This window comes from Artemia sp. Qi Xiang Cuo, chromosome 2 (genome assembly GCF_049724085.1).
Source record: "Artemia sp. Qi Xiang Cuo chromosome 2, ASM4972408v1, whole genome shotgun sequence".
Taxonomy (NCBI): domain Eukaryota; kingdom Metazoa; phylum Arthropoda; class Branchiopoda; order Anostraca; family Artemiidae; genus Artemia; species Artemia sp. Qi Xiang Cuo.
Genome location: NC_142795.1, coordinates 39,306,727 through 39,329,123, shown reverse-complemented (window position 1 = coordinate 39,329,123; position 22,397 = coordinate 39,306,727). Strand labels below are relative to the sequence as shown.

The 22,397-nt window shown below is 35.8% G+C and overlaps 1 protein-coding gene across 1 annotated transcript in view; it reads right to left on the bottom strand.

Annotated features, from left to right (window-relative positions):
* Nucleotides 1-22,397, bottom strand: part of LOC148955217 (uncharacterized) — a 382,412-nt gene that overhangs the window by 201,468 nt on the left and 158,547 nt on the right. Inside the window, exon 13 of the mRNA XM_089106626.1 lies at nucleotides 13,023-13,135. Within this exon, the coding sequence (XP_088962752.1) occupies nucleotides 13,023-13,135 (113 nt within the window). The remainder of the gene's footprint in view (nucleotides 1-13,022; nucleotides 13,136-22,397) is intronic.

The window sequence follows — 22,397 nt, the reverse complement described above, 5'->3', positions numbered from 1 at the left end:
AGTATCCGTCATATGCTATCTAAACTGAAAAAGAAGTATTCTCGAGGTGATGATAATATTTGTGGAATGCATCTGGCTATTGGGGGTGACAGTGTGTTAAATCACCTTGCTCTTATGTACCAGATGATCTTTACCTGCGGTCTTGTCCCCGATGTTTTCTGTGTTGGCGTCGTTACGCCAGTTCCCAAAAAAGGGAATGATCCCAGGAACTGTTCATCATACCGCCTCATAACTGTTGCGCCGGTATTCTGCAAACTCATGGAAATGCTTGTTTTTGGTGACCTAAGTGAAGTTTGTTATACTCCCGATTCGCAATTCGGGTTTAAGAGTGGTACTAGTCGCGAGCATGTTCATTCGTTGATAGCTAATCTTTTGCTCAGTGCTCACGATAATAATGATACACTTGTTCTAGCAAGCCACGATGTACGTAGAGCATTCGACTCCGGTATTCACGCACATATACTTAGTTCTGCTTGTAAACGCGGAGCTGACCGTTCGGTTGTCGTTGTATGGAGGAGCATGTATAGGAGACTGAGAGTGAAGATTAAAGTCCCCACTCATCGCGGTATGGTGGTATCCACCGTAGTTATACCTGTCCGTAAAGGTATCCGGCAAGGCTCCATTACTTCCCCTCTCCTATACAACAACAGTATTATCGTCCCTCAAGAATCTGCCAAAACGTGCTGCATATATCTAGGTATAGACGTGTCGCTCATCAATTACGCTGATGATATACTTAACGCACGTAGGTCTGTTTCAAGGGTTGAGGATAACTACAATATATTGAGTGATGAATATGCTAAGATTGGACTAGCTTTTAACGCTGCCAAAAGTGAAGTAGTTGTTTTTCGTCGCAACGCGAAAGATTCGACCCCGATTAGCGTGCTCCTAGGTGATACTGCGGTGAGCTCAAAGCCATCTCTCACTTACCTTGGACTGCCAATCGCTTCATATCTGCGGTCTACTCGTGAAGCACTGGTTGAGCATTTTTCAGAAAAGGCACGCAAAGCATACGGACTACTCCTACCCTGCAAACGTATGTATAACCGCCATATACTCGGAAGGCTTTATTCCGTGTTCGTTATCCCGCATGTTCTGTCACTCTCGCCGTGTTGGTCTCTTTTCACCGAATCAGATAAGCGCTCAGTCCGTAGGGTTTACTATAAGTATGCAAAATATTTGTTAAGTGTTACGCCATGGAAGAGAAATTCAAGAGTTTCGAAAAATTACAGCGTTGCGGACCCGACTACTGCAGCTACTGAGCGAATCGTCCGATTTCGGCGTTCGCTCAATCCTGATCATAATATGTACCGAGCTATCGTAGGCTAGTTTGATTACGAGTTTAGTATGCTTATATAGATTGTTATTGAAGTCTTGTTGTTTCTCTTATTGCGTTTTCTTTTTCTCTTTTTTTTTCTTTTTTTCATTACTCCGTTGTGTAACCTTGTGTTATTTATGATAGGAAATAAAAACCATTCATTCATTCATTATTTTAAAAGGTATAAGAATTATTTATTTAACAAAAATCCTCGCTATTTGAATGACCACCAAGTGAAGAAAAAATCACACAGAATAAAACAACAAAGTCTCTCAAACCCCGTAAAACTATTTTAAAAGGTATAAGAATTATTTATTTTAAAAAAATCCTCGCTTTTTGAATGACCACCAAGTAAAGAAAAAACACACAGAATAAAACAACAGAGTCTCTCAAACCCTCTTAAAGCTATTTTAAAAGGTATAAGAATTTTTTATTTAATAAAAATCCTCACTTTTTGAATGACCACCAAGTAAAGAAAAAATCACACAGAATAAAACAACAGAGTCTCTCAAACCCCGTGAAGCTATTTTGAAAGGTATAAGAATTATTTATTTAACAAAAATCCTCGGTATTTGAATGACCACCAAGTGAAGAAAAAATCACACAGAATAAAACAACAAAGTCTCTCAAACCCCGTAAAGCTATTTTAAAAGGTACAAGAATTATTTATTTAAAAAAATCCTCGCTTTTTGAATGACCACCAAGTAAAGAAAAAAACACACAGAATAAAACAACAGTCTCTCAAACCCCGTAAAGCTATTTTAAAAGGTACAAGAATTATTTATTTAACAAAAATCCTCGCTTTTTGAATGACCATCAAGTAAAGAAAAAATCACAAAGAATAAAACAACAGTATCTCAAACCCCTTAAAGCTATTTTAAAAGGTATAAGAATTATTTATTAAACAAAAATCCTCGCTTTTTGAATGACCAACAAGTAAAGAAAAAATCACACAGAATAAAACAACAGAGTCTCTCAAACCCCGTAAAGCTATTTTAAAAGGTATAAGAATTATTTATTTAACAGAAATCCTCGCTTTTTTTGAATGACCACCAAGTACAGAAAAAATCACACAGAATAAAACAACAGAGTCTCTCAAACCCCGTAAAGCTATTTTAAAATGTATAAGAATTATTTATTTAAAAGAAATCCTCGCTTTTTGAATGACCACCAAGTAAAGAAAAAATCACACAGAATAAAATTACAGAGTCTCTCAAACCCCGTAAAGCTAGTTTAAAAGGTATAAGAATTATTTATTGAACAGAAATCCTCGCTTTTTGAATAACCACCAAGTAAAGAAAAATCAAACAGAATAAAACAACAGAGTCTCTCAAACTCCGTAACGCTATTTTAAAAGGTATAAGAATTATTTATTTAACAGAAATCCTCGCTTTTTGAATGACCATCAAGTAAAGAAAAAATTACACAGAATAAAACAACAGAGTCTCTCAAACTCCTTAAAGATATTTTAAAGGGCATATTAATTATTTATTTAACAGAACTCCTCGCTTTTTGAATGACCACCAAGTAAAGAAAAAACACAGAATAAGACAACAGAGTCTCTCAAACCCCATAAAGCTATTTTAAAAGGTATGAGAATTATTTATTTAACAGAAATCCTAGCTTTTTGAATGACCACCAAGTAAAGAAAAAAATCAAATGGAATAATACAACAGAGTCTCTCAAACCCCGTAAAGCTATTTTAAAAGGTATAAGAATTATTTATTTAACAAAAATCCTCGCTATTTGAATGACCACCAAGTGAAGAAAAAATCACACAGAATAAAACAACAAAGTCTCTCAAACCCCGTAAAACTATTTTAAAAGGTATAAGAATTATTTATTTAAAAAAAATCCTCGCTTTTTGAATGACCACCAAGTAAAGAAAAACACACAGAATAAAACAACAGAGTCTCTCAAACCCCCTTAAAGCTATTTTAAAAGGTATAAGAATTTTTTATTTAATAAAAATCCTCACTTTTTGAATGACCACCAAGTAAAGAAAAAATCACACAGAATAAAACAACAGAGTCTCTCAAACCCCGGAAAGCTATTTTAAAAGGTATAAGAATTATTTATTTAACAAAAATCCTCGCTATTTGAATGACCACCAAGTGAAGAAAAAATCACATAGAATAAAACAACAAAGTCTCTCAAACCCCGTAAAACTATTTTAAAAGGTATAAGAATTATTTATTTAAAAAAAATCCTCGCTTTTTGAATGACCACCAAGTAAAGAAAAAAACACACAGAATAAAACAACAGAGTCTCTCAAACCCTCTAAAAGCTATTTTAAAAGTTATAAGAATTTTTTATTTAACAGAAATCCTCACTTTTTGAATGGCCACCAACTAAAGAAAAAATCCCACGGAATAAAACAACAGAGTCTCTCAAACCCATTGAAGATATTATAAAATTTAAAAGAATTTTTTTTTTAACAAATATATTCACTTTTTGAATGGCAACAACGACAAGAAGATATAACAAGATAAACGAAACCAGAGACACTCAAAACCTTTAAATCTATTATAAAAGGTATAATAATAATTTATTTAACAGAAATCCTGAAAAAATCACAGAATAAAACAACAGAGTCTCTCAAACCCCGTAAAGCTATTTTAAAAGGTACAAGAATTATTTATTTAACAAAAATCCTCGCTTTTTGAAAGACCATCAAGTAAAGAAAAAATCACACAGAATAAAACAGCAGAGTCTCTCAAACCCCGTAAAGCTATTTTAAAAGGTATAAGAATTACTTATTTAACAAAAATCCTCGCTTTTTGAATGACCATCAAGTAAAGAAAAAATCACACAGAATAAAACAACAGAGTCTCTCAAACCCCGTAAAGCTATTTTAAAAGGTACAAGAATTATTTATTTAACAGAAATCCTCGCTTTTTGAATGACCACCAAGTAAATTTTGCGATCCAAAAATGGACTTAAGTTTCACATTTGAAAGGTACGATCGTAATGAATGATACTTGTTATCATAAAAAATGTCAATTGCCACAAAAAAAAAAGGGTGGGGGGAGTTTGGGGATAGGGGACCTATGGAGGGTTGAAGTCCCTGGTGGTTAGGGTCGTTGGTGCTTATGATCCATGATGGTTCATACTCATGTATACCTCACTACTTGATCTGTAAGGATTTCTATGGATTGTTCTGAATTTCTTTATTAAAATTATTTTCTTGCCATCTACATCTCTCTTAGTATCAACTTTTTAGTATACTATAACGTTGGACCCTATTTTAAATTGACAACACTGTTCAAACGCCATTGAGGTTACCTTAACTGCTAATCACTTTAACCCTTTTTCTCTATCGTCAAGTACATGCTCTGGAAAGGTACCAAGGAACATAAGGCAATTCAGGAACCAGTGGGGGATCCCTGCTCGTAAATGCCAATCACTTTAACCCTTTTTCTACATCGTCAAGTACATGCTCTGGAAAGGTACCAAGGAACGTAAGGCAGTTCAGGAACCAGCGGGGAATCCCCGCTCGTAATTGCTAATCGCTTTAACCCTTTTTCTCCATCGTCAAGTACATGCTCTGGAAAGGTGTCAAGGAACGTAAGGCAATTCAGGAACCAGCGGGGAATCCCCGCTCGTAATTGCTAATCCCTTTAACCCTTTTTTTCAATCGTCAAGTACATGCTCTGGAAAGGTGTCAAGGAACGTAATCTCCCCAAACACATCAAACTATGTGAGGAAGGTCTGACTCTCTTTGAAAAGGTGTAGAGGACCCGTAGAATAGCTTGGGAATTCCTTGGGGCGCACGCAATATGGTAGGCACTACTCTACTCCTATCTTGACTGAATATTTATTTGGAAAGCCATCTCCAGGGTTAGGAAACCTAAATTATTGCATTGTTGTCATCATCATCATCATATTCTAGGCATGTGAGTGAGAAATCAGGGTCGAAATCCTCGGTTTTACGCTCATTCAGGACCCTTAGAATCCAGTCTATTATGTAATTGAAAAAAAAAAGAATTTATTACGAATTGGTAAATTATAACATAAATACAAAAAAAGAAACTAAAGTATTATTAATTACAGAAAATACAGTCTGGAAATAAAATAATAGAATACTTTTCTTTCTCTTTGATTACTACTACTATTACTTACTGCAGCACCTAACCGCTTGAAGCCAACACAGCTAAACACGCTCCTCCTCCACCCCGATCTATTCAAAGCCTCCCTCTATATACCCTCATAGAAAGTTCACATTTCTCTTGAACCTTTCTTCAGGAGATCCTCCGACCTTAATCGGGGATGATCTTCTTTTTGTTTGGCCAATGACGGTTAGCCGGAAAGGACAATCTTTGGCAATCTGTCATCCTTCATCCGCAGAGTAAGACATAGCCATCTCAACCTCTCTCTCATTATAGCCTAAGAAAGCGGGATTGAACCCCACTCTCCGTACAGCCAGCTGCTTGAGATACGGTCAATCAGTCGGGTACCCAGAACAATCCGTGGGCAATTTCTCCGGAAAAAATCTAGCAAATCTTTCTGTGGTTCTCGGAGAACCCATACTTCATATGTATTTAGCGTTTAGTATACTATAAGGAGGCTAAAGGTATAATTATATTAAAATAAATAAAATTGAAAAGATTTGTTTTTTACAATAAAATTAAAAAATTTGTTTTTTACAATAAATAAAATTGAACAAGTAAATTTTAAATAGTGTAATTTTTATTTTCATTTCAATGCTGTAATAACAGGAAAAAAGAATATTTGTAATGTAATTCGCTTTCAGTGAAGCATCGCTGATACAGTAGGCTTTAGATTTTTACAGTTAGGGAAGGGGGCATTAGCTAAATTCTTGTTTGTAGTGAAACTAAATTTGTCATGAGCGGTTTTCGGAAGAAATAAGATTAAACTAAATATTTGATATATAATTATATCAGCTTCTGAAAAGCCAATCATTTCAAAATTTAATTTTACTGTAATTTTATTTTTATTTTCAATGTTGTAATAAGTACATAATAAAGTATTTGTAATATAATTAATTTTCAATAAAGCACCAATGACGCAGCAGGCTTTAGACTTTTACAGTTAGAGAAGGAGGCATTACCCATACTCTTGTTTGTAGTGATTTTTGTTCGTTTTGATCTTGATTCGCACATTTAATTAAAGCTTTATTCGTATTAAGATTTATTTATTTATTTATATTATTGCTCGTTTTATGTTTGTTTGCTATGATTGTTTATTTGGTTTCTATTCGTTTTGGGTTTCATTTATGATACGATAGAAAAATATTTTTGTTCGTTTTAAGCTTAATTGGCATATTCAACTTTAGTTGTACTCGTTTTAAGATTTATTTATTCATTTATATTAGTACAATAAATGAATAAAAACGAAAGCAATGCGAAACCAGATGATTAAAAAAACAATAACAGTGCAAGAACAGATATGGAAACTAGAAACAATATTTTTTTAAAAGGAAAACAAAAACAAATTGAACCCCCCCCCCCTAGTAGTATGGGGCCAATCTAAACGAGCAGACAGTACCCCGCCATACAAGCGGCCTATAATTCCAAGCGGGAAGTACCCCCACCATACAAACTCACCACTATTTGAGTGAATAGTCCCTCATATCCTCTCTGCTTTTAACGATACACATACTCTACGAGATCTATCATTTTTTCGAAACATTTTTTTCCAACGAAAAAAATGCTAATACTCCAAGCGCTGACATAGGCCCTCATTTCAAGCAGAGATTCTTATCTCAAGTTTTGCTATAAGGATTCTCGGCCAAGCAAGGAGTACATGTTATTCAATAATAGAAGTGACTTTGAAGTAACATTATGTCTACTAAATGAAGTTCTGATATGAATTCTAATAAACAATTGCATGAGATATTTTTGTACTCTAATGGTATCGACCCGATTATTGATTGTTTATTTGTTATAATTGCTTATGATATATCTGGGTTTCGTTTGACTAGTATGTTGTTAAATAACTGAAGAGAGTTTGAATTGATATAATATGTCTTATAAACGAATTTTGATAAGGATTCTAATAAAAAATTGGATGATATCTTTCTGTACTCTAATGGTATCGATCTGATTATTGATTATTGACTATTGATAATTGATGATGACTGCAACAGGGCAGGTATCAGTATTTCAGCGTAATGGCCATCTGCACATCGGTTTTCCATTACCGGGTTTGCGCATGAGTTTGGGCCCCCAATTCTCATTCAGGGCACCATGTAACCAATCCTGGGCACCCGCCCCTCCAGGGCCCCAATAACCCCCATACAGGGCCCATACCCTCTAGGCTCCTGTTTTTCAGCCCCTTTTCTTATAGATTTTTCTTAACCTTTTTTTTCATGTTTGCAATCTTTGATGAACACAATTTTCGGATTTTTCTTATGTGGTCATCCCATTGGTACTCATTGTAAGCTGACAAAGACGAATATATGAACTATGAAACAAGCACTAATAGTGACACCATTGGAAAGGTTTGTGTGCATTGTCATGAGAGTGAGAGATTAAATTTCTTGGACTACCGAAAGAATTCATCATTACTCATGATGGATATACTAGTTTACAATTCCCAGAGATGATATTGTTTAAATTTTATACAAAATTAATAAAAAGCACTTTCTAATAGAACAAACTCAGCTACTAAGTAAATTCCATGTATTTTAATTGGTGAATGAGCAGCAAAAATTAAAAAAAGTACTTTTGTATAGAACAAAAACTCAGCTACCTGGTAAATTCCAAGTCTTTTAATTGGTGACTGAGCATCAAAAATTAATTAAAAAGTATTTTTGTATAGAACAAACTCAGCTACTAGGTAAATTCCAAGTCTTTTGATTGGTGACTGAGTATGAAAAATAATAAAAAGTACTTTTGTATAGAACAAACTCAGCTACCTGGTAAATTCCAAGTCTTTAAATTGGTGACTGAGTATTAAAAATTAATTAAAAAGGACTTTTGCATAGAACAAACTAAGCAACCTGGTAAATTCCAAGTCTTTTAATTGGTGAATAAGTATCAAAAATTAATAAAAAAGCACTTTTGTATAGAACAAACTCAGCTATTTGGTAAATTCCGAGTATTTTAATTGCTGACTGAGTATCAAAAGTTAATAAAAAAGTACTTTTGCAATGAAATAACTCCGCTACTTGGTAAATTCGAAGTCTTTTAATTGGTGACTCAGTATCAAAAATTAATAAGAAAACACTTGCATAGAACAAACTCAACTACTTGGTAATTTCCAAGTCTTTTAATAGGTGACTGAGCATCCAAAATTATTAATAAAAATCGCACTTTTGAATAGAATATACTCAGCTACTTGATAAATTCCAAGTCTTTTAATTTATGACCGAGTATAAAAAATTAATAAAAAAAAAGCAGTTTTGCATTGAAGAAACTCAGCTACTTGATAAATTCCAAGTCTTTTAATTGGTGACTGAGTATAAAAAATCAATAAAAAGGACTTGCATAGAACAAACTCAGCTACATGGTAATTTCCAAGTCTTTTAATTTGTTAATTTCCCTATGTGACCCGTAGAATCAATGGAGGGGATACTACTTACGAACAAAAAGTGAAATACAAGGTTCGCTAAATTAGAATAAGATAGCTTTTTTAACATTATAAATAACGTTAGCGTGAAGAGCGAGGTTTTGTGGAGGGGGCATCCTGCTCAAATCGTAACAATTTCTGTTCGTTTAAGTTTTAATACTTATTCTTACTTTTAGTTGAAAAAACCTGCTTTGTTTGTTTAATCACTCAAAGGCACAAACAATTCTCAGGGGAAAACACCGGAATGCCGCTGATGTTGAATAGCCGAAAACAACCAGTAGTTTATTTTTCTTTATCTGGAGGCTGAGCCTGTGCAATTTCAAATCTAGATTTTTGTGATAAACATTTATATTATAGAAGCTTGTTTTAATTACAATTTTTGTTATTGAATTTTGGAAAAGCCAAGAGTTAATTTATTTGAGCAAAAAAAAAAAAAAAATTATAGGAGATATTGAAATCATTATAACAAATATAGAAAGTGAAAACATTGATATATCGTTTAATCAAAATATCGCCCAGCACTTCCAATTTAAAGCAAAATATCTCATCGTAAAACTCATCTAATAATGGACTTGAAGGAAAACAGTGGTTCACTTTGGATGCGTTAGATAATTGCCTACAGGCAGATAGATTGCCTCTGCATTGCCTTTGTCAACGTAGCGTTTATCAGCAATGCGAGGGTAGAATGTGACGTAAATTATACAAACAAAGTACAAAATTTTCCTGTGGTTCTGACTATAACTGACTTGACCACTGTAATCACTGTAGCTTTCAACATTCTAATCTTGATTGGCAGACTTATTCCTCCTTTTCTTCCAAACGTTTATTTTTCTTTATTTGGAGGCTGAGCCTGTGCAATTTCAAATCTAGATTTTTCGACTGTGAAAAACACCCTGAGCTTTTGCTATTCTACTTTTAATATCATCACTGCACCCACAGTATTTACTAATAACACTACCTATGCAAGTGAGGCTGTACCCTTGATCTGTCTTTTCGCTGCCCAACTTCACCTTTTCATCTTTGCTTATTCCCTGCCTTACCGACTTAGTCTTCTTAATATTAATTTTCAAACCTCTTCTTGCACCCTGAACTTGCAAAACATCTAAAAGTTCATTCATTTCGCTAAAACTTTTATCTACAATTATTAGGAGGGTTCTGGGAAGTCAAGAAGAGTTTTACTTCCCCATTTGATTCTGTGTTTTCCCATTTCCTTGGCTGTGCTCCTTAAGATAAAGTCTAAGACTCTAAAAATATTATTCTTTCAATTGTAAATTTTTAAACTGACAATTGATAAGGAATAAATTAAACACATGAGAAGTAATGCTTTAACTTTTGACCATAATTTTATGAGCAATGTAGATGTTATATGAGTAATGTTTTATGAGTAACTATATGTAAATTTTTCTATTAACATGGGGTAATCAGGTTTTAGCCATTATTGATAGTTTTTCATGAATTACGTCTGTCTAGGAGTACGTACGCCTCTAGGAACTACTACCCTGCAAGAATTTATTTGACCGTAGGCTAATGAACATCAACATGCTACCAATTTAAACCGCATGTTTAAAAATATTTTAATCTGAACCATAGACATTAAGCCCAATTGGGCTATGAAATTCCAATAACTACAACTAGTACTAACAGTTAATCGCATTACGGAGAGTCTGAGTCAAACACAGTTGTGTTAGGGTTGCCAACTGTCGAAGTTTCAAGTGAGAGAAAATTGACGCCCAGAAGGAGTGATTTCCACTCGAAAAAACTGAAGTTGAAAAGTTTGCCTGCGCACAGCACCTAAAACTCTTCTAATTACTCTCACTTAATTTAGGAGTTACTAAAACGTATCTAATTGCCCTGAAACATTTTAAACGTTGGCTTTAACCTTTTCAGCTTACTTGAAATAAAAGTAGGATCCACACATTATCTAACTATCGTAACAGTATTTGTTTACTTTCTCAAAGCGTGGACCATTAATTTTCTCCTGAATTGTGCATTTTTTTACGTTCCACCTCAGTGAAATCTTTTAACCAAAGGGCAGCATTTAGACTATAATAAATAATAAGGCAGCATTTAGACTCGAGCATTTAAGGTTTCCCAACTTTGAATCGTTGTAGTCTGTCTGCTTGTTCATTTTTGAGCACATCTCTACCAAAACATTAAGTAAAACATTAGGTTCGCTGGGATGAGGCGAACATACTGGGCACTCAATAGGTGGCTGTTTGCAGGCTCCTCATTTGGCAAAGTTCATTGGGCCTCAACTTTACACAATCAAGTGCAATAAAATGATGTGGGGCTAACCAAACTTCGAATGGATATCGCACACGAGTTGTTTATTCTTATTGAATGAAACACTTAAGGACTGACAAGTCAGTCAGCCAAGAACTCCCCAAAAACCTGTTGATCTGTGTTTCAACTGCCAGAAACTCTTTTTTAAGTATATTGACCTTGTGTAGGACAAACAGAAAAAAGGGCAAGCTAACTCTCACTGAGGAGTCATAAACAAAGTATAGAGTTTTTTAAGCTTTTTCTTTTGCTCCTCTATCTCCAGCTGCTCTATCTGGAGCAGGTTCCACCCCTCCAGGATTCATTCAACCAATATTTTTAGAGAAACTCATCGTGTACTTGCAGCCTGCAGCAACTTAGTGTTTTCAACCTGACAAAATCCTGAGATCTCTTTAGTTTGTCTTGTCTCTTTTGACTGTTTGCACCATTTTCCCATAACATCACGCATAAGGGTTTTGATTCCTCTGGGGACTTTTTAGCATACATGTCCATTCTAAACATTATTTATGTTATTTGTAGAACTTAGAACAACTCTTAAGGACAGCCACTCCAAAAGCCGGGTTTCGGTATTAGCTTTAACATTATCCTCCAGCAACAGACGTCTAGAGCTTATCAGTACGTAAAGGAAAGGTACTGCAAAAGACGTCTAGAGCTTTTCAATGCGCAAAGGAAGGCTTACCAATACGTAAAACGCAAAGACACCTTTAGTCAGGTGCCAGGTACTCACGCAGAGGCTTTCATTTAATCCCTCAAAAAATGTTTGATTTGTTTTTAATAAAAATTATAAAATAATAAAAATCTCTGTTGATACTAAGCTATCAGTATACTTGTCAGAGGTCAACATGGCTGAGCCATATTTTCATAATTTACCCTTTTTCTATAATTTTTACATAGTGGGCTGCATCCACAACAATATTTGGGTATTTTTGTGGTTGGTTTAAAACGTGTTTGCAAAATTTTATCAGTTTGGAAGTAGCAAGAAAGACATTTAAAAAGTTGGGTTCTGTGGTTGCTTTTCCATCACCTTCCTGAAAGGAGAAGGCGTACTCACTTTTTCACTTCCAAGAACAATTTTTGCTTTTAAATTAAAGCAGGCTACCACGGGGCTGATAAGTATATTCTCCACTTTATAATTTGATGATCTTCGTTTTAAACGAAATCACCAGTAAGGTGACTGGACGGTTGGGACAAAGTACAGGTTAGAAAGAAGAGTACTGACGAGGAGTTATATTCTTTGATTCGAGTAGCTTAATTTAAGGTTTTAATTCTTTTTTTAGAACTTTTTGTACCATTATTTTGCAAAAGAGCGACAAAAGAAATATTTAGGTAAAAAAAAGATAGATTTACCCCGTCACTCGAATGAAAGAGTTAAATAAGTTAAAAAGTACGAAAAAAAGATGAAAGAGCGACTCTCGGCAACACTAAGTTTCAAATCTTTGATTTAACTGTCTCTATTTAGAGATTCATGACAATTTCATCGGAAAGTTGTATCACTATGGGATTAATGGTAGTTTCCTTGGGCTCATGACTCTGTGAAGTAACTGAGCGAAGCTGTTTGCAACGAGAGTTAACGCTAGGGGAAATCATTGTAGGTCTGGACCAATAGTACTAGGAGGCTGTGAAAGCAGATATTCTCTTTCGTGGATAGGAGGGAGTAAGGAACTTTTGGCAAAGGAAAAACCAACATCTCCAGTCTTTATTGCAAACTGAGGGTGGTTGTTTTTGGTAGTGACGATCAAAATGAGGAAGTTATTGTTTTCACTGACGACAATTTTTGCTTGTGCAATCGGGATATTTGGAAGTTCTTTTTGCTTTTTGGATTCTAAAGTCTCTCAAGATAGTCTCCATTTTCCCTATGGTCACAATGAAAAGAATAATGTCGAAAACATACCATTGGATTTTTTTCTCGTGCCTCTATAGTTAGAATTACTTCGGAATATTCCTCTCTGTTAACTTCTTCTATGCATGAAATGAAACCAGTATTGTTATTGATTTCGAAAGCACCTAAAAAGAAAAAAAAACACACATTTAAACTATTTTTTAACTTTGAGGCAGACTTGTTACCTTAAACTCTTGATAGTCACATATCCGTGAACGCTTACATTGTGTGCATTTTGAGTTTAAGAAAAAGGCAAAATATGAATGGCCAGCATCTCTTTTCCGCTTGTGGTCAGGAAATTATGACCCTTCAAGATGAATCTCTAATTTTATTCGAGCTCAAGTTTTTTCTTTAAAGAGATCCGACAAAGTATAATGACGCCACCGCTTAGAAACTAGCTGTGACAATAATGCATGGTCAGTAAGAGTTAGCAATGATCGCTTGGTCTTTATTGGCTAACAAAATAACACTACCAGATTGAAAACAATGGGGAAATTAAGTGATAACCAAAATGTTTGCTAAATTTTTGGAGTAATATTTTCTCTTAACGTCAATCGATTTGGGTTGGAATAACAAGATTTACTGTAATATTTATCAGAGGCAACGCTATAGCATTGCCTATAGTAAAGGCCATAAGGCTCCAATGTTTGACTATTTCTTTATTATTTTCCCCCCAGATTCATGTGGAAAGAATGGTCGCATAGACCATTGGAAATTGGAAATTGATTGGATATCGCAAGTTCTAGTGCCCTTTTTAAGAGTCAAAAGTAATCGGAGGGCAACTAACCTCCTCCCCACGACGTTTTTCCCCAAATGCATCCGAAATAGCCATTGAAATATAAATTTTGTTGAAAATAGTTCAAAAATCAGATAACAGAAACTCCGAGGTCGACATAGACCCCCCCCTCCCCCAGGACCCAGGGGCAGGCGTTTCAAGTTATACCCTGGGGAAATATATAGTTCTTATGGGAAAAGTTCTTATGAAAAGTTCTAGTTAACTTTTTAAGAGTCGAAAGAGATCGTAGGGCAACTAGCTCCCCTCCCAAGCCCTTTTCCCTAAATCCATCCGATAAATTTTTTTTAGATAACTATTTTTTTAAATAGTTCAAACATCGGATAACAAAACCCCGGGGTCGACAAAGCCCCCCCCCCCTCGAGCCCGGAGGTGGGTTGTTTTCAGTTATGCCCCTGGGGCATAAATTTCCGTTATGCCCCGTAAGTGGTGGTCGTATAAGCTTAAAAGGTGACTCATTTGATTTGAAACTGAAAGATCTAGTTACATTTTTGTGAGTCAAAAGTGGTCGGAGGGCATCTACCCCCTCCCACACCCTCTTTTCCCAAATACATCCGATCAAAACTTTTCAGATAGCCATTATGTTTGAAAAAGTCCAACAATCAGATAACAAAAAGTTCGAGGTCAACATACTCCCCCCCCCCCAGAGCCCGGAGAAGGGTTTTAACTTATGCCCCGGGGGCTTATAAGTTTTTTATGGAGATGTTGCCATATAAACTTTGGAGGGGACTCAAATGATTAGAAATTGAAAGTTCTAATTCCCTTTTTAAGACTCGCTAATGCTCCAATGGCAACTAGATCCTCTGTCCCCCAAATGCGTCCAATCGAATTTTCTATGTAGCCATTTTGTTCAAAATTGACCAAAGATCATATAACAGAAATTCCAGGGATAACACAGTCCCCCAGATCCTGTTGGCAAGTGTTTTAAATTGTGCCCTGTTGCATATAAGGTTTTTATGTAAGGGATTGTCAAATAAATTTCGCAGGTCCAGTTCGATTATAAATCTAAATTTCTAGTGCCCTTTTTAAGAGTCAAAAGGGATCGAAGGGTAACTAGCCCCCCCCCCCTCAAAGCCCTTCTTTCCCCAAATACAATCAAAATTCCCCAATCAAAATTTTTAGATAGCCATTTTGTTCAAAACAGTTTAAAAATCAAATAAAAACAACTCCAGGGTTGACAAAAAAACCCCAAAGCCCGGGGCAAGTGATGTAAGATATGCCCCGGATATAAGGTTTAATACAAGGGGTGGTCGTATAAACTTCAGATATGGCTCATTTGATTGGAAATTGAAAATTCTAGTCCCCTTTTTAAAAGCCAAAAGTGATGCGATGGCAACTAGCCTTCCCCCACCAATCCTAAGTCCAAAAAGCTGCTATGTATTATTGTTCTCAGAGACACTTCATATGGAAGAGATAGCCGTATAAACTTTGGAGAAGGCTCATTCGATTGGAAATCGGAAGTTATAGTGCCCATTTTGAGTCAATGAGTCAGTAGTGATGGGAGGGCAACTAGCCTGCCGCGCTCCCTTTCCCAAAATGTACTTGATAAAATTTTAAGAATAGTTCATAGATCAGATAACAAAAATTCCGAGGTCAACACAGCTCCCCAGGGCCCAGGGGAAGGTGTTGTAAGTTATACCGTGGGGGCATATATGGTTCTTTTGGAAGGGGTGCTCGTATAAACTTCAAAGAGGGCTCATTCGATTGAAAATTGAAAGTCCTAGTCCACTTTTTAAGAGTCAAAAGAGACCGTAGGGCAACAACCCTCCCCCTTGCCCTGTTTTCCCCAAACCCATCCAATAAAATTTGGAGATATCCATTTTGTTGAAAACATTTCAAGCATCAGATAACAAAAAGTCCGAGGTCGACACAACCCCCCAGAGCCCAGGGGCAAGTGTTTTAAGCTATGCCCCAGGGCATATAGGGTTTTTATGTAAAGGATGGTCGTATACACTTCAGAGGTGGCTCATTTAATTGGAAATTGAAAGTTCTAGTTACCTTTTTTTAAGAGTCAAAAGGGATCGGAGGGTATCTACACCCCCCCCCACACACACACACCCTCTTTTCCGCAAATGCATCCGATCAAAATTTTGAGATTGCCAGTTTGTCTGAAATAGACAAAGTTTATCAAAATAATCCATATAAAGGGGGATAGAACACAACCCTGCTCAACCCTACTAACGTGATTTAATACAAAACCAGCTGCTGACCTCATTTCCTACCTTAAAGCTCTTCTATCAACAGAATCGAACGCTTGCTCATAATCTATAAAACTGAGGACCAAAGGTGTTTGACAACTCAGGCACTTCTTAATTATTAACCTAAGAGAAAAATTTGGTTGACATATCGTCCACCTTTTATAAAACTGCACTGTTCTTCTCTTAAAACTTTGTCTACAGCATCTCTCAGTCTAAAAAGTATCATATTACAAAATAATTTGCTACCTACAGAGACCAGACTAATGTGTCGATAATTACCAAACTCACTCTTATTACCTTTCTTATAAAGTGGCTTAATTAAGGTTTTTCTAAAATCGTTAGGTACTTCCCCTTTTTCAAAAGTCATATTCATAATCTTCAATAACTTATGTCTAACCTCAGAGCCACCATGTTTAAAAAAATCATTTACCACACTATCAGCACCTGGAACATTATTATTTTTTTATCCTTTTAGTACTGCCGCTAATTCTTCCTCACAAAACAAATCTTCCTTCACATCCAAGGTATCGCAAACTTTTTTATTTTCCTCTATATCTTTTCCTGTAACTCTATCTCAGTTTAGCAAATTCTTAAAATTTTTATGCCCATATTTATTTACCTCATTGCCCGTTAAAAATTGCACCACTATTACTATTATTAACTTCGACAAGTTCTGATCGACTATTCTCTCCCAATTTGGTAACGTATCAGTACAATATTGCAATATTATTCGGCCTAGCTGTATCTTCCAGATCCTCGGCAATTCTATCCAAGGCCTCCACTTCACACCTCCTTAGTTCATATTTTAATGCTTTTTCCACTTTCTTTACCTTCCTTTTGTTTTCATATGATCTATCACTCAAATAATTCTTGTACAAGGCCCTTCTCCTTTCTATTAAACGTAAAGCTTTTTCATTAATGTTCTTAGTTGCAGTCCTAGCTTCCTTCCCTAAGACACCTTCAGCAACTTCACAATTTTTTTTTTAATTATTCCAACCATCTTCCACATTGTCAAATCTTAAACTCTCAAAGGATTAAAGTGATTATCAACCATATAGAGAAAATTTGACCGAATCATCTGTTGAAAAAGCGGTAATAAATAACTATGATACGTTTTAGTGTGTACATTTTGAATAAAAGTTGAAATCCATAAAATACGCTTTGCAAATTTAAATGACTTACAATGATTAATTACGAAGATTCGTATAAATATAGGACATCTTTGAGCTAAATATGGAACCCACTGCTTTAATTAACTAGAGCTAGCAATGTTTGTCATGGAATTTTAAGAAACATTTACAGGGTATTCTTTAAGAAAAAGGGTAAAAAAATCAATTTATCCAATAAATCTATACAGGCTCTGTTATATCATAATCATGGATCTTGAAAACCCCAAAATGGGTATACAAGGGAAAATTGTCAATCAAGCCAATTAATTAAAGTAAAATTACATTCAAATTGAGAATGTGTCCTATGATTATACTTAAATCCCTCGATTGTGAAATGCGTGCATGCTCAAATATCCTAAAACTGTCAGAGAGAACTCGGATTAACTAAAAACGATGACTTTGAATATCCTCAAGCATGGAAATGTAACCAAATAAAGTATATTTCATTCTAATATTTTATACCAAATCTCATGAAATATACAATAGGTATAGTATGCTAGTCAGGGCAAAAAGGTATATTATTTTTCACGACTAAAGCCTAAGTTTCGTCAAATGATCTAAAATTACTAAGAAAATCAGATAGATATGCAATAATTGCCTGTGTAAAGACCAAAATCCCCTAGTCACTTCAAATGCGCTATTATTTTGGCTTGAGATACTAGTAGAGGCATAAAGTTACCTCGTTTCTGAAGATTAAAACCTAACTTTCTTTAAATCATCTAATGCTACTTGGAAAATCTGAAAGATTTGAAGCAAACGCATCTGAATTGTCCCAAATCCACTAGCTACTTGAAATAAGCTTTTAATGTTTTGGAAATCCAGTTTTAGATCAATATAATAAACTTAGGTTTGAGTCTCGTAAAATGAGTTATTTTGAGATGTTTTGACCGGACCTTCTAAATGTAAAAAGTGCATTTAAAAAAACTAGGGGATTTGGGCTATTTCAGACGCATTCACTTCAAATCTATCTGATTTTTCAATAAAGTTAGAACGACTAAAGACCGTTTGGTTATTACTTGAGAGATAGACTAATTTTATGGCTTAACTTATATCCTAAGCTTGATGAAGCGTATTTCAAGTACCAAGGGTTTTAGGGTTATATCATATGCAATCGCTTCAAATCTATCCGCTTTTTTTTATAATTGCTAGATCATTTTAAGAAACTTCGGTTTTAGTATTGAGAAATAAGGTATCTTAATACCTCAGGTGGTACCCTAAACCTAAACAGTGTATTTCCTGTAACTAGTCGATTTGGGTAGTTTCAAATGTATTTGAACAAATCTAGCTGATTTTCTTAGTAACGTCAGATCAATCTATCATAGGCAGCGCGCTGACGCTGCCTAAGTAAAGAATGATGTGGGCACAATGTGTGTTTTTTTTTTCTTCAGCCGGGCACTTCGTATCGAAGGAGTTGTCGTAGAAACTTCGAAAAGGGTTCATTCTTTTGGAAATTGGAGTGGCTAGTGCCCTTTTAATGGTCAAAATTGATTGGAGGGCAACTAGCCCCCCCCCATGCCCATTATTCCCCAAAACACATCCAATTAAAATTTTGAGATAGCCATTTTGTTCAGCGTAGTTGATTTCCAGATAGAAAATATGTTTTTGAGGAGGAAACTCCCCCAAAACCCTCGGGGCAAGGATTTTAAGTTAGGCCCTGAGTGCATATAAGAACAATGTTGGCACAATGTACTACGCGAGGTACTATGTATTATTTTTCTTCCTTTAGAGCAGGGCACTTCATATGGAAGGGGTCGTCGTAGAAACTTCAAAAGGGGCTCATTCGATTGGAAATTGAGAGCTCTAGTGCTCTTTTTAATAGTCAAAAGTGATTAGAGGGCAACTAGCCCCCCCCACGCCCGTCTTTCCCCAAAAACATCGAATCAAATTTTGAGATAGCCATTTTTTTCAGCGTAGTTGATTTCCAAAAATAGAAAATATGTTTTTGAGGAGGACACTCCACCACAACCCTCGGGGCAAGGCATATTAGATTTTTATGGAAGGTGTTGTCATAGAAACTTCAAAACAGGCTCATTCGATTAGAAATTTGAAGGGCTAGTACCCTTTTTAATAGTCGAAAGTGATTGGAGGGTAACTAGCCCCCCCCAAGCCCATCATTCTCCCAAACACATCCAATCAAAATTTTGAGATAGCTATTTTGTTCAGTATAGTTGATGTCCAGATAGCAAATATGTTTTTGAGGTCGGCACTCCCCCCAAATCCACAGGGAAAGGGTTCTTCGCTATGCCCAGAGGGCAAATTAGGTTTTTATAGAAGGTGTTGTCGTAGAAACTTCAAAAAAGGCTCATTCGATTGGGTATTCAAAGGGCTAGTGCTCTTTTTAATAGTCAAAAGTGACTGGAGGGCAACTAGCCCCCCCCCCCCCAGCGCCCATCATTCCCCCAGACACATCCAATCAAAATTTTGAGATAGCCATTTTGTTCAGCGTATTTGATTTCCAGATAGAAAAAAGTGTTTGTGAAGAGGACACTCCCCCACAACCCTCAGCGCAAGGGTTTTAAGTTATGCCCTGGGGGCATATAAGGTTTTTATAGAAGGCGTTGTCGTAGATACTTCAAAACAGGCTCATTCGATTAGAAATTCGAAGGGCTAGTACTCTTTTTAATAGTCGAAAGTGATTGGAGGGCAACTAGACCCCCCCCGTCCCCCTCCATGCCCACCATTTCCCCAATCACATCCAATCAAAATTTTGAGATAGTTATTTTGTTGATCATAGTTCATTTCCGAATAGTATATATGCTTCCGAGGAGGACACTCCCCCACAGCCTTCATGACACTTCAATTAGGTTATGCCCTTGAGCCTTATGAAGCTTTTATAGAAGGCGTTGTCGCAGAAACTTCAAAAAAGCTCATTTGATTGGAAATACAGAGGGCTAGTGCCCTTTTTAATAGTCGAAAGGGATTGGAGGGCAGCTAGCCCCCCCCCCCCCCACACGCCCATCATTTCCCCAAACACACCCAATAAAAATTTTGAGATAGCCATTTTGTTCAGTGTAGTTGATTTCCAGATATATAATATATTTTGAGGAGGACAATCCCCCACAACCCACAGGGCAAGGATAATAATTTATGCCCTGGGGGCATATAAGGTTTTATTGAAATCTTTATCGTAGAAACTTGAAAAAGGGCTCATTCGATTTGAAATTCAAAGGGCTAGTGCCCTTTTTAATATTCGAAAATTATTTCAAGGCAGCTAACCACCTTTTCCCCAAACACCTCCAATAAAAATTTGTAGATGGCCATTTTATTCAACGTAGTTGAAAGTTTTGGAAATTAGGTCTTTGAGGATGAAAACCCCTCCCCCCACAGCCCTCAGGGTAAGGATTGTAAGTTATACCCTAGGGCATATAAAGTTTTTATTGAAAGCGTTGTCATAGAATCTTCAAAAGGGCCCATTCAATTGGAAATTGAAAGGGCTAGTGCCTTTTTTAATAGTTGAAAGTGATTGGATAGCGACTAACGCCCCTCTCATGCCCATTATTTTCCAAATCACATCCAGTCAAAATTTTGAGATATCAATTTTGTTCAACATAGTTGAACGTTCTGGAAATTAGGTCTTTTAGGATGATAACCCCCTCAGTCCAAGGTGTAAGTTATGCCCTGGGGGCATATAGGGTTTATATAGAAAGTTGTTGTATAAATCATAGACAGCAGGATCGCGCTGCCTAAGTAAAGAACGGTGACACTCGAGAACGAGACAAGAAACGGGGACTAAGTAAAGAGGGCGACACTCCCCCACAACCCTCTGGGCAAGGGTTTTAAGTTATGCCCTGGGGGTATATAAGAGCGATGTTGGCACAATGTATTATTTATTAATTTTTTCCTTTAGAGCAGGGCACTTCGTATCGAAGAAGTTGTCGTTGAAACTTCGAAAAGCGCTCATTCAATTGGAAATTGGAGTGGCTTGTGCCCTCTTTAATAGTCGAAAGTGATTGGAAGGCGACTAATACCCCTCTCACGTCCACTATTTCCCCAAACACATCCAATCAAAATTTTGAAATAGCCATGTTGTTTAAAGTAGTTGAAAGTTCTGGAAATTCGGTCTTAGAGGATGACAACCACCCTAACAGACCTTTGGGTAAGGGTTGTAATTTATGCCCTGGGGGTATTTAAGGTGTTTATAGAAAGGGTTGTCGTTTCCAAAAGGGCTCATTCGATTGGAAATCGAAAGGCCTAGTGCCCTTTTTAATGGTCGAAAGTGATTGGAAGGCTTGACGTTTTTATAGTAAAGATCGAAGTGGGCATAATGTATTATTTTTGTTGTTGTTGTTGTTTGCACCAGGGCACTTCGTATCGAAGGAGTTGTCGTGGGAACTTCGAAAAAGGCTCATTCGATTGAAAATAGGAAGGGCTTATGGCCTTTTAATAGTCGAAAGTGATTTGAGGGCAACTAATCCCCCTTCCACTCCCATCCTCCCACGCCCACCCTCCTACGCCAACCCTCCAATTTCTACTCTTAAAATTTAACCAAATCAAAATAGCGTAAGTGTATCCAAGCTATCAAAGAAAGTAAACAGATTTTTTTTGCGAATGGGTATCAAGTTTTCTATTTTAGATAAACTTGAGGAGGTATAAAATTAAATTAAAAACTGTTTGTGTCAATATTTTTAAAAGGGTGTATGTTGTTAAAAATTGCTGCAAATTTTTCTCCAGCATACAAATAACAGGCCAAACTATAAAGTCTTAAAAAACGAAAAGATTTAAAGTATTATTTTCTTTTCCCCTGAAAAGACTATGTCAATATAAAACGAACATAAATTAATTAAAAAAACTTTTTCCACAAAATAATTTTTTCAAAGAAAAGTAAAGAACTCCATTAAAAAAAAACGATCAAAAATAAAATAAAATAATTTACCAAGCGTGAAACTACCACTAATCAGCATAGATAAATAAATAAAACCAAAAACGAACAGAAATTACAATAAATAACCGAGTCAATCTCAAAACGAGCAGAAATTAATTTAAGCTGGGTGCAACACCCTTATTGGTTCCCTAGGACACAAAAAAATTTGCGCTTTAATGAAAAAATAAAAATGAGTGTGCATTTTCAGTTTAATATGCATATATTGATATTTAGTTATAAAAGAATTAAAATTTTATTTTATTTATTAAAGTTATAAACGTAAAAACTTTTATGTTTTTTCAGTAAAATGCAAATTATGTTCTGGCTTTGGGAAGGCATAAGGGTTTCGAACCCAACTTATGTTAA